The sequence below is a fragment of the Anser cygnoides genome, chromosome Z (assembly GCF_040182565.1).
Source record: "Anser cygnoides isolate HZ-2024a breed goose chromosome Z, Taihu_goose_T2T_genome, whole genome shotgun sequence".
Lineage (NCBI taxonomy): Eukaryota > Metazoa > Chordata > Aves > Anseriformes > Anatidae > Anser > Anser cygnoides.
Genome location: NC_089912.1, coordinates 68,815,736 through 68,827,862, shown reverse-complemented (window position 1 = coordinate 68,827,862; position 12,127 = coordinate 68,815,736). Strand labels below are relative to the sequence as shown.

At 40.5% G+C, this 12,127-nt stretch overlaps 2 protein-coding genes across 3 annotated transcripts; both read right to left on the bottom strand.

Annotated features, from left to right (window-relative positions):
- Nucleotides 1-585: 585 nt before the first annotated feature.
- On the bottom strand, nt 586-8,618 carry FBXO4 (F-box protein 4). 2 transcript variants are annotated; one of them, XM_013181781.3, is made up of 7 exons: nt 8,479-8,618; nt 7,670-7,905; nt 5,823-6,043; nt 4,898-4,973; nt 4,229-4,407; nt 3,154-3,329; nt 586-2,240 (listed from the first exon to the last, which is right to left on the bottom strand). In XM_013181781.3, exons 2-7 carry the CDS (start codon nt 7,882-7,884, stop codon nt 2,151-2,153), a joined length of 957 nt encoding a protein of 318 aa, XP_013037235.1. In that variant the 5' UTR covers nt 7,885-7,905; nt 8,479-8,618; the 3' UTR covers nt 586-2,150. The 2 variants fall into 2 exon arrangements, with proteins under 2 accessions (XP_013037235.1, XP_047904411.2); XM_048048454.2 differs by lacking the exon at nt 8,479-8,618 and adding an exon at nt 8,010-8,267.
- RIMOC1 (RAB7A interacting MON1-CCZ1 complex subunit 1) lies at nt 8,367-11,987 on the bottom strand. The gene is made up of 6 exons (XM_066987600.1): nt 11,774-11,987; nt 11,372-11,478; nt 10,855-11,001; nt 10,347-10,478; nt 10,032-10,146; nt 8,367-8,674 (listed from the first exon to the last, which is right to left on the bottom strand). The coding sequence occupies exons 1-6, from the start codon at nt 11,970-11,972 to the stop codon at nt 8,388-8,390; spliced, it is 987 nt and encodes a 328-aa protein (XP_066843701.1). The 5' UTR covers nt 11,973-11,987; the 3' UTR covers nt 8,367-8,387.
- Nucleotides 11,988-12,127: the final 140 nt, after the last annotated feature.

Genomic DNA, 12,127 nt, shown 5'->3' with positions numbered 1-12,127 from the left:
TGCTTCTAAATTCACCAGACTCAGGAATTTAAATTGTATTTTTTTCTAGGTGAAATCTAAAAGCCACTTCTAAGTGACATCTGCAGTGCATCTCTGCAATGCTTATTTGGCATATGAATTCTCGGCAGGCTGATTGACTGTTTCATGGCATATCTCTCCGCACCCAAGCTGTTGATTTGCAAAGCACACACCCCACTCACCATCTTCCTTAGTTGTATTGATCCACCACCGACTGTACTGTCATGCAGGCTGCCCCCCCAGCTCTGGGATTCCAGTGATGCAGCTGCACAGACTGCCACTTTCCATTGTCTGGTTCTAAGCCTGCACCCTTAAAAATCTTAAGTTATTCTAAGTTAATGTAAATTATGTCCCCTAGGTTATGAAAAATTGTATTCCCTACATTATCTTGGCCTTTTAAAATGACAATAAATTAACATCTGCTAATTAAACATTTAATAACACTAGTCACTAATGAAAGCAATGTTGCAATTATAGTTTGTTATCTGTTCTGGCAGCATGACTGCACAGTGCTCGTTTGTGTGTATGCATATGGGGGGATAGCTTAACACCGAGAAAGACTGGAAATACTTTTTTAAAAATAATTTATTCCATATGAAGAAAGCAGAACAAAGATCTTACATAAACTTTTGTAGTAGCTAGCAGAAGTCGCTGCATTCAGTTCTCTGTAACATAGATAGATCACAACAGAATTATTATAACTAACAGGAAGGTCACAATCACCCAGTCACAAAGTGCCTATTTTTTCTCCAATTATTCACGTTTTGCACACTAAAGCACAGAGTACACATATTCTATTAAATTCAGGATAATACACAGAATTAGCATAGTATTGCTCACCATGGATCCTCCCTTAAAACATCTCCTGATACGAAGTCAGACAAAAAGCCTAGAAAACTGTTAATCCTGTATAAAGATGAACAAAATAAGATTACAATTCCTATCTCTGTATTAGTTCATTAAAAAAAAAAAACACTTCTCAGATGGAATGTTTCAAGTAGCTGTGTTAAACATCAAACATGTATACCAGAATGAAGGTAGCTGCAAGCTGAATGTGCACCATGTGCACCATTTATCTTGGTAATAACAACAAAAAACTGTTTTTGAGACTACTGCATTTTCATGTAGCAAAGAAAAAATCCCCAAACAAAACAAATACATGCATAGGCAAAAAAAAGCCAAGGGAAGTTTCTGAACATTCATCCAATTATTAAAAAATTTTAAAAAGGTGGAAGACTAGGAGCAGAACTATGCCAAAAGACACCAATATGAAAAATGACATTTTGGATCTAAAATGTCTCCTTTTTATAAAAATATTTACAGCTCTGTAGAAAATTTCAAGCCCAATACTTCACATCTGCAAATGGCCACAATTATCTGAGTAACCAATAGGTCCTGGAGATCTATATATTTGATAAATCTTCTGAAATACTAATAACTCTATTTTACATTCACTCATAACAACAGATACGTCAGTTCAAATTAATAATTTCACTGCAGCAGAAAGCAGATGTTGAAGGTTTCTGTAGTCAATTGATAAACAAGATCACAACCAAGAAATAATTGATTCATGCAAGGTATTTTGCTTGTTTGCTTGTGCGAGTTTTGGTCTGGGCTGACAGTTATGCCTCAAGCACTATTTCTTGTCAAGGCATGGTTTCTGAAGAAAAAAAAAGGAAAAAAGGAAAATCTACACTTCTGAAAGAGACACTGTCTTTCTGTCAATCTATTACAAAAGATGATGAGATAAGAACACAATACAATGTACAGTATTTTCTTTGGTTAGGAACTGTCATTGTCAAGATGTCCACTGAATGTATTTACTGAATGTGTGATGCGTGCCATACCGCTGCATTGATAAATTAACCTAGTTTGGTATATTTACAGATGAGATGAGATTATCACATATACTGAGAAGAGATTGCAACTTAAAGGCCTCGTTTTAAAAGAAAGAAAACAAACATATGTTAATTATTTATGTTCAATGAAATATATGCAGGTTGGTCTTTTAAATCTCCTTTCTGATGCTTCTGTGTCAGGACAAGATTCTCAATTCATCTATTGATGTATAGAGACCATCTGTTGATATATAGAGACCAAAGTCTCTATATAGTAAACCAAAGCAAGTTCCATTATTGCGTATTTTTACAATCTGCTTCTTCTAAGAGCCATTCAATTCCACTTAGCAATCCAGTTAAAGTTGCAGCTACAGTATCTTGTACCTGTAAAAATAAAAAATAAAAAGCTAATGTATTACAGATAACAGGCAATGTAACAGTATTTTAGTAGCACTGCATGTCTATCTTTGAAGTCAGAAATACTCCTCAAATCTAAATTTTCACCACTGGCTTCCATATCCCTTAAACAGGGTTCCTGAGAGTATGGTACAAAACAAAAACACTATGGTTTACAGAATGAATTATGAGACCCATTAAAAAAAGCCTTGCATTGATATCCAGGTTAATTTTATCTTAGTCACTCCATTGGTAATTCTAGACAATTTTCTTTACTTTACAGATGAGAAGCTACTTGCAAATTCTTCTCTTAACTCTTAGCGGAAAATTGTCACCAACTTTAGAACTCAAGGCGTATTATTACTTCTCAGATTTTGTAATGTATTATAAAGCACCTATTAGAAATGGTACACTTTTAAAACTTGTGAACATTTTCTTTAATGAAAAGAAAGGAATTATCTCAAATCAGGATTTGACCAGCTGGTCAAGAGGTGATCCTCCCGCTGTATTTAGCATTGGCGCAACCTCACCTTGAATACTGGTTGCAGTTGTGGTCTCCACAACATAAACAGGATGTTCAGGTCCTTGAATGCATCCAGAGGAGGGCAACCCCCTTCAAGACCCTTCCTTACCTTCTGGCTCCAGCTGAAGTTTCTTACGTGTACCTAGGCAAGCCACTTACCTCCTAGCTAGGTGCTAGTTCATCTAGGCTAATGCTTTATCTTACAGGACCAGAGAAGCTAAATTCTTCATTTAAGTGGAGTGCTCACATAATACTAGTGTTGAAAGCTTGCTTAGGTAGGTACAGTTCAGGAACTGCAAATTACTTAACTTAAATTACATTTAAGCCACACAGAAATGGAAAAAAAAAAAAAAAAAGAAAAGGTTTAAAAGCAAGTACCATCCAGGGCTGATTTAGCAGATTTAGTTGCAACTGATGTGCCATATAAACACAAGGAATTCTTTTCACATCATCATGAGAGATGCAAGACAGAACTAGCAGAGGTCTGTTCGGAGGTCCAAGGGCTGGATCAATCATTGCCAAAATATGAGCCAGTTCCTCCTGACGATCATGTTCTAGGAAATAATTTTTAATTTGTAAGTATTACATATATGCAAATCCGAAGGAGAACTTTTTTTTGTCTTAAATATTTTTTAAATATTTAAGATCTCAGTGGTGAGGCAACACAGAGCTAGAAGGGGTATAGGCAAATTATCTCATTCTGCTTAACTCAAGGCCAGATCATCTGTCTTCGTGTCACACTTAGCTGTTATTTAAAGATCTCCACAGATTTCCACAGATGGCCTATTCCACTCCTTAATGTCAGGGCATTTTCCAGGTACCTCTAAGTCCAAAACTGCAACAAACCACTAAAAAATACTGACATGCTGTACAGTCAGCAGCCCTTCCCTACCGACTGTATTTTTCCTCTTAGTATATCCCCTCACATTTTTTACCCTTTTCTTTCCTGAGCTAGACCTTTCCATCCATTTAAAACTGATGAAAGTAACGACAATTAACATGATAGTTGTTTGGATTATTCCTATTATAGGACTGTCCTGAATAGAGCTAATTGCATCTTTTTCTGCACTCTTCCTGGTGGAGGCTCTCTTTCCAGGCTATTATACCACTACCACCATTCCAGGCTGCTTCTCCTACCCACACCCAAGGACTTTTTGTTTGGCTTGGTTTAACTTTGCTTTTTTGAAATCCAAATCACTTCACAGATCTAGCTTAGAGAGCAGACATATAAGTACCAACCATAACTGAAAGAAGGGGCTATAACATCTCACAGGGAGCTAACAGACTACTTAGACAGGTGACCTCTTGGACTGAGTAAGACATGAAGAAACAGCACTAATGAAGTTGATTTTGAAATAATCAGAACATGGATGTTGATGTATTCCATATTCTGCACAAATCTTTTGTGACATGCCAACCTTTCATAAAATATGAATAAAGAGAAAAACCTTACTTTTATGAGCTTCTGCATTAGCAACATAAATGAATCCATCAACTACTTCGCACACCTTTTTAACTTGAGCTATTACATTGTAGTGCACAGCTTGCTGATTTCCTACTACACTGTTCTCTTGGTAGAACATCTTATTCACAACAGCAGCTTGCTCTTCCCTTGCTCTCTTTCTTTCCACACTGCAAGGTATTAAAATATTTCAGTAGTCAGATTAATTAAGTAGAAAATGCAAAAACAGGATCTAGGCAGCATAGCAAAGGGGCAGGAAAATAGCTTAAGCCAGCAAAAGTTTCATTCCTCACATTTTTTTCTAGTGTATGTATACAGACAGCTAGCAATTTGCAAGAACGTATGAAAATACACTCCAGGATGAGTTTATACAGTGTTTCAAATGGGAATTAATCGGGTTATCAAGATAGACAAGAGCACCTGCTATGTCTTTGTCATATACATTTGTTATATATAAGGTTTGAAAAATAAAGTTATTACTTCCACATGAAAATTCATACGCTGAAGAAAGGAAGGCAAAGACTGAAGGTATGTATTGAAGCTTCAGTTTATAAGGAACATCCATGCATATGAACATAGGCATAAAAACCACATCACAAAACTGTAAGGCGTATGAAAGAACAGAGAAACTGTGCTTTTTTTGTGCAGAACAGATCTTACCTGGTGGTTGAATACAATGTCAGAATATTGAATTTTTGATTGTTATTAAACTGAAAACTGACTCCTGATCCAATTCCTACAGGGAAAAAAATTGAGCATATGAGATTACAAATACTTAGTTACTGAATATGACAAAGTGGTAGGCTGGAAATGCCAGTGGTGCTGTACAAAGGATATATCCAAACTTAGGTTGCAAACTTGCTGCTAAGGGTAGCATATGCATTATTTCATGCTGAAATTTTATACACGCTCTAAATTGGTCACACAGACTATTAATTTAATTAAAATAAATAGTATTGAATTAAAATAAGAAAGTATTTCCATGTTTTTTATATTTAGATTAGAACCTAGAAACCTAGGTCAGAGGGGAATTAGATTTGCCACTATCAGCCTAAGCCAGCACAGAAAATGTTCTATATTATTTACAACAAGCTGCATTGAGAAGGATACGAAGTAGAAAAAAGATAACAATTCTAAGAAGTTGTATTTTCACACTTCCTGTAAATATAATGTAACCATTACAACTGTGCTGTGCTTAAATAAAGGACATAAAGTAATATACATTTTTGTCTGGTTTGGATTAAAGTGGATTTTAGGATTTAAAACAGAAGTACAAAGAGCAAAATCTTGATATGGTACTGTACAAATTAAATCATTAAATTTACTGCAGCTACATACAAATTAAATCATTAAATTTACTGCAGCTACAACTTGATCACAATGTTTATTGCATTTATCCTTCTGAATAAATACAAACAGTGATTTTGTTTTTTTACCATTATGCTATTGATTTTCAGGGGGAGTATTAAAAAGCATCATTTTTGTTTTCCATTTCTCCCCAATGTTTTTGTGTTTAAAGATTTATTTCAGATTTAAATGAAAATGAAATACAAAACAATACAAACAACACCACCACCATCATTACCATGAATTCGTCTTTGAGGTAGGCCAGCTACTAGCAGAATTTCTGGGCATGTCATCATCTTTCGCACTAAAGAGTTATCCAGCTCTTCCAAACCCGGCCCAAACATCGCAAAGCGAGGTTCTGCCTGAGTGACCAGTGACTGCAAAAAGGAAGTCACAGCCCCATACCGGGGACGGCTTGATTTCCAGCTTCTTCTACTCTGAGGACAGCTTTTTTTGTATCTGTAAAATAGACACAAACTAGAAATTAAACGCAAAATACAGAATAGGTATTAATCAACGTTTACTCAGGTCGCACGCTTCTCATGCTTTGTTACTGGTACAACTCAAGCACAGGTGAAAAATGCTGAAGTTCAAAACTGATTATTTCAGTCAGCAGGTTAAAGCAGGTAAAACCATTAGTCCTTCCAAATTCCAAACGCTGACTTGTTGGACCTTTAATATACTTCCATGGGATGGAATATTTAGTTTACTTAAAAAAATAAAGTAAAATTAGAAACTCTCCCAGCCTCACTGCACACACAGCATTTGTAGGATAAAATAAAAGCTGCTGCGTTGCAAACGGCGTAAAAAAATAGGAAAATTCTGACTGCACTTCCAACCTTCGTTAAACTGCCTCTGTGTTTACTAATCGTTCACTCCACCTGGAAAGGACCATTTCCCATTTAGGAACAGAGAACACATGATGTGAAAGAAGACAAGCTGTTGTCTGCAACCTTATGCATTCACTTGACGGAGAAGCTGGAAGGCACGAATGACTTTGGTAATCACAGGGAAAGAAGTAACAGTGACGGAAGAGACAGACTTCCTGGAGAAGCAGATTCAATCTTTGCTTCGTTGGACACTGAACTGTGATGCTGGACAAATCACTTCAAGAAAACATTAAATGTGTGCTTCTGTACACTTCACTTAAGATCAGCAACAACGTTAAGTGCTCACAGACACAACGAAAATCAGTGACAGGTCATTTCCAATATGTGATGCTCTGAAGTATTTGGACCTGAAGACATTAAATCCAGTGCTCAAAATCAATGATATTTTGCACTCCAGGTTCAAAGCACCTCTTTTCCAGCTGTAAAATGGGGGTGAAGGGCACAGAGACCACAGGAGTCAGTGCACTTTTTGTGAAGCAAGAATTTCATAAAATCATCTTTGGAAAACGTAACTGCAAATTAGTAACTTTTACTGCAAATTAATTAAAGGCATTGAATGAGATTAAAAAACAACAACAACAACAAAAAAACCACTGCAGAATAATCTGCTTCTCTTAGGGGACTTTTCAATCATCCAAACATATTATGAGTGTTACTGTGCTTTTCAGCTACACTGGTTAAAATTACAGGCTCTGTCTCATGGACACTAACCATCAGAGCTAAAGCAATATCAGTACTTATTCCAAGCACATTCAAAAATAACATTTTATTTTTTACTAGGTTTTCCAGATAAGATATAAAACAAAACTAAGGATCATTCCATTCACTGTATTTTAAACACTTTTTAGTACTTTTATCAAAACAATAAATTATTTTTCATTGCAATGAGAGTGAAGAGAATTTTCATCAGGATGAGTGGTGAGCACAGCTTCACCAGTGCAAGATTTTTGGTGGCACAGTGGGCACAGAGTTTACAAAAAGCTTTGATTATTATTTTTTTAACATCTTACATTCCTGTTGAATTCCAAGGAGAAATACCAGACCAAACGGTCACAGAGCAGGAAATTAAATTTCCAGAGTAAGGGATGGGTTTGAGAACCCACCAAAATTTGAGCAGCGGCTTACAGTTTACCGCTGTAAATACGAACCCTGCCTGTGGGCTGTAAATTGTGCAAGAGAATGCTGAGACACTCACATCGCCATGTAGTCATACAGCGTGTTATCGCTGACTTCTGAGAAGGCTTTATTAAAAATTTCCACATCCGGGAGCGACTTCCAGTCCACGGAGGTCCAGAAGGGGAGATCCCGCAGCAGAAAGTACCTCCAGAGCAGCGGGTCCTGCACGGCCGCCCTCCAGTAGCAGCTCGTGCTCCCCAGGTGGCACAGGTCTTGCGGCGAGAGGAAGGACATGATGTTCAGCTGCACGTCGATCTGAAAGCACCGAGACCGGCGGCTGAACCCCCAGGGGGGCTCGGCGCACGGCAGCCCCGAGGGCAGCGGCGAGGAGGAGGGGAGGGCGGCGGGTCCGAGCTCACCGGCAGCGCCTGCAGGGCGCTCGCTTCCTCAGCCTCCCCTTCCCCGCCCGCGGGGCCCGGCTGCGAGGCGGCCTCGGCCCGCTCCCTCAGCCCCCGCGCCCAGCGCTCCTTCAGGCCCCGCAGGCGGCCGCGCACGGCGGCCTCCAGCCCGCCCCGCTCCGCCGGCCCGCTGCCCGCCGCCATCCCGCCCCGCACGGCGCCGCCGCGGCCCCGGGCGAGGAAGAGGCGGCGCCGCCGCGGCCGCCCCCCGGCCCCGCAGCGCCCGCCCCGCCGCCGCCTGACACCGCGGTGCCGGCCACGCAGGCGGAGCCCCGCCACCCCGCGGCGGCCGGGGGTCAGGCTGACAGCACAGCGAGCTCCTTGCGAAGCGGGGCGCGTTTATTTGGTCCTGAGGTAACACAGCATTTGTTCGGCGCTGCCGGTGTTCCAGCCCTGGCCGCGCAAAGGTCCCTCGCATACAGACACGTACTTTGTCAGCATGCTTTTGCCCAGTTCTCGGAAATCCAGAGGTGCGCTGTGCGGTGATCTGCAGCCCGGCTCGCTGCTAGGCGCCGGGTCTGTCGTCCGAAGGCTTTCCTGCTCCCCCTCTCCACAGAGTTTCAGTCCCCAGTAGCACATTTCTCCGCTGTACATCATCGCCAGCAAGTGAGTGTCACTAAATATACCTGCAGAAATAATTCAGATCAAGCACTTTTTTCTTCTGTTGTGAACAAGTACGCAGCTCGTTAACTACAACCTTTTCTTAGAAAGGCAGCAAAAAAAAAAAAAAGGTACAGGCAACATCAGCCTACTAAAGAGGTACACCAAAGAACAATTTTCTGCCATTGTATGACTGATGATGCGCACAAAAGAAGCTGGACCAAGGTCTTGCTCATTGCTCCACCCATTTTGCCCTTCCATAATATTAAAATCTTTAATACTGGCATATAAATATGTATAAATAAATAATATATATATATATAAAAATATAATATAGATAGATAATAAAAAATATGTTTGCCTATGTTTGTTTATCTTAGACAACTTCAGTATTTCTGTACAATCCATTAAGTGGAGGTATGAGCATGTATTAGAATTGACCACATTAGAATACCTCTGTGCCTCCCACAATTTAAGCCTACTAGAAGATAGCTTTTTGAACATCATCTTAACTCGGGTTAACCAGCAGCAGCTTTTGTATTTGAATAGGAAACACATTAAGTGTCCATGGTCATTCAAAGCAAAGAAATCCTACTGAATGAATGTACAAAATCAGTCACTGAATTTGTTCAATCAATGTGGAGCTGAACTAGAGCAATCCCACTTTTGGATGAAATTAAACGAGGTGCTCTGCTGTCCCCCTGAGCATTTATTGCATAGGACCAAAGTAGAGGTAGTTTTGACAGGGTATAATGTGAACATCCCATTCTCATCACCAGCTGTTTTACTTTGGAAATCCTCTCCTGCTCCATCACCATACCAGCACCACACTGATGTAGTCTCAGATGCTCATGTAATTGCACTATAATAATGCAACTTACATAAAGCTACAGTGGATGAGAGAGAAAGTTTCCCAACTCTAGCCAACTTTGCTTATACTTTCTACATGGGTGAAGTCAACAATTCATCATATCTGTTTTCTTCTAGATCTAAACAGGGAAATCAAAACGGTAACATTTTGTGCCCTCTGTAATCGTGTTTGTGCTTTCAACATTTGTCAACTGACAGCTGTATGGTTATAAACCACAAACACTGTGCACACAGTGTATAAAGCCTCAGTTCATTTTCCTTCAGTGCACTCAAAAATATAGAGAAAATGAACATTACCACCTCAGACGACTGAGAAGAATGACTCAGAAGAAATTATGTGGGATGAGGAGGGAATCAGGAAAGCGTGCCCGCTTTTTATGTCTGTTAGTTTTTGGTTTGTTGTAAAAAGTGATAGTTTTGAATACAAATGAAGTCGAATGACCAAAATACACAATAAAGCATTTTATAAAGTGGAGTAGTTATTGGGGGCATGGGTTGCGCTTTTTTCTTTACCTTCACTGAGTAATCTAGCTGTGTCTTTATCTTGAAGTAAGACATCTTCATTTAGATGAAGAGGGCATCTAAAGCTAAGCATCTTCATCAAGTAACGAACTCCATCATTAAGACACTGAATGCAGTTACAAAATGTGGAAAAAAACACTTTTAGATAAATTCTAATTAATTTAATGATAGCCAAAAATATTTCCAGACACGAATTCCCCCAAACCTTATTTAAAATAAATAAAAAAGTATTTTAAAAAAGTCACACTTTAAAACCATATTTACGGGCATTCACATATTCATAGCACTTTATAAATCCTCCTTTACCTTTTTAAATATGGCAATGTTTTCTCGTAGCCATTCACTCCTTTCTTTTGCTGTATGACAATACATGTAAAGCAGGGCTCCTTTTCTCCAGTAAAGACATTCTACCAACTCTATACCAAGGATGTTAATAGGCTGAAATAAAATCCAACAAACTGTGCTAAGCAAAAAGTAAACCATCTAAACTACTCATACACACACAGTGTTATATTAAGCCTCCAGCTTTAGAGGCTGTACTTAACAGCAGAGGTCGCAGACACAAACCTCGTATTTCAGATTTGTATTGCCAAAAGCTTCTGTAATCATGAAACATTAGGAAAGAATGAGCATGCAACATGTTCTTTGAAAAATTATTTTGACGAATTACTATTTAAATATAACTAAGATATTATTTTTTTCCAAAGATCTTAAACTTTGCCCATTAAAAATACAAATAATACTATCCTATCCTATTTCAGATTTTTAAGTAATGAAATATTTGATTCTCTCACTGAGTAACACTAGTACTCACATCCTCATTTATGCTGCATTCTCTCACTAGATCTTCTGGTTCTGACAAAATACTAGTAAGTTCTTTAACTTTTTCCAAGGAAGTTTCTTCTGGAAAATCTTCATCCACAAGCTGGCTTTCCTCAAAATATGTAATGTCTAAAACAGCCTATGGAAACAAAAAGATATAAAATGCAAGAATACTACTTGCAGACTAATCAGATAGTACTTTACAATTACTTTACAATTAGTACAATTTACTTAATTTACAAAAGTAACAAGCTAAAGGTATTGTAGGGTTGTTGATGGTGAACATTAACTCATAACCCTTTCTGTCTTCACAGTATCTGTACAATTACTGTCAACTCTAACTTATCTTCTACTCCAGACAAAAGAAGCCCTATATTTCATGGATATTCTGTAGTTACCACGGGAGTAACAGAAATCCCTCTCTGTTACACCCTCTTTCATACACCGAACCCTCTCCTATACACAGGGGATGTTTTTAGATGGAGTTCGTAATGCTTTGAACGCACTACCTGTGTATAAAGCTGCAAAAGCTTGGAAGGGTGTGTTTTCTCGCTCCCTTCATTACAGAGTCCCTCCAGTTTCTCCAGAGCAGCAGAGCCCTTTACGAGGAAGGTATCTGAGGGAAGAACACAACGCCCCCTTAGCACTGCCAAGCACCCACCCAGAGCCCTGCTTCCTCCCCCTTTCCATTATGTTTTTACCGCCTTTGTGATGTATCTGAGAGCAGCAGCAGAACAACAAGGCACCAAAACCGCCCCGCTGACACAAGTCCCGACCGGACCGAGGGCACCCAAGGGTGCCGGCCTCCTCCTCAGGCAGGCCCCGGGGACGAGCCCCCCTCACGGGGGAGCACCACCGGCGCTCCCCCCACACACCCCGCCGCCGCCCCGCTCCCTGCCGGCGCCCCTCACCGTCACCGCCCGCTCCCCTCGGCGCCTCCAGACGCCGGCCCAGCGCCGCCAGGCGCCGCCGCAGCCCCGGAACCGGCACCGGCCCCGCGCTCCCCAGCCCCTCCGCCTCCATCATCCCCGCCGCCGCCATCCCCGCCGCCGCCGCCGCCATGCCCGCGCGCGTGCCCGCGCCCGGCACCACGTGACGCGCGGCGGCCATGTCGGGGCGGGGCGGCCCCGCTGCCAGCTCCGCGGGGGCGCGCGGCTGCTGCGCATGCGCGGTAGCGGCAGGGCCGGGTTTCCTCTCAGGGGAGGGGAGCAGTTAGTGGCGCTAGGTGACGTTACAGTTGAGTTTTTTAAATTAATTAATATATT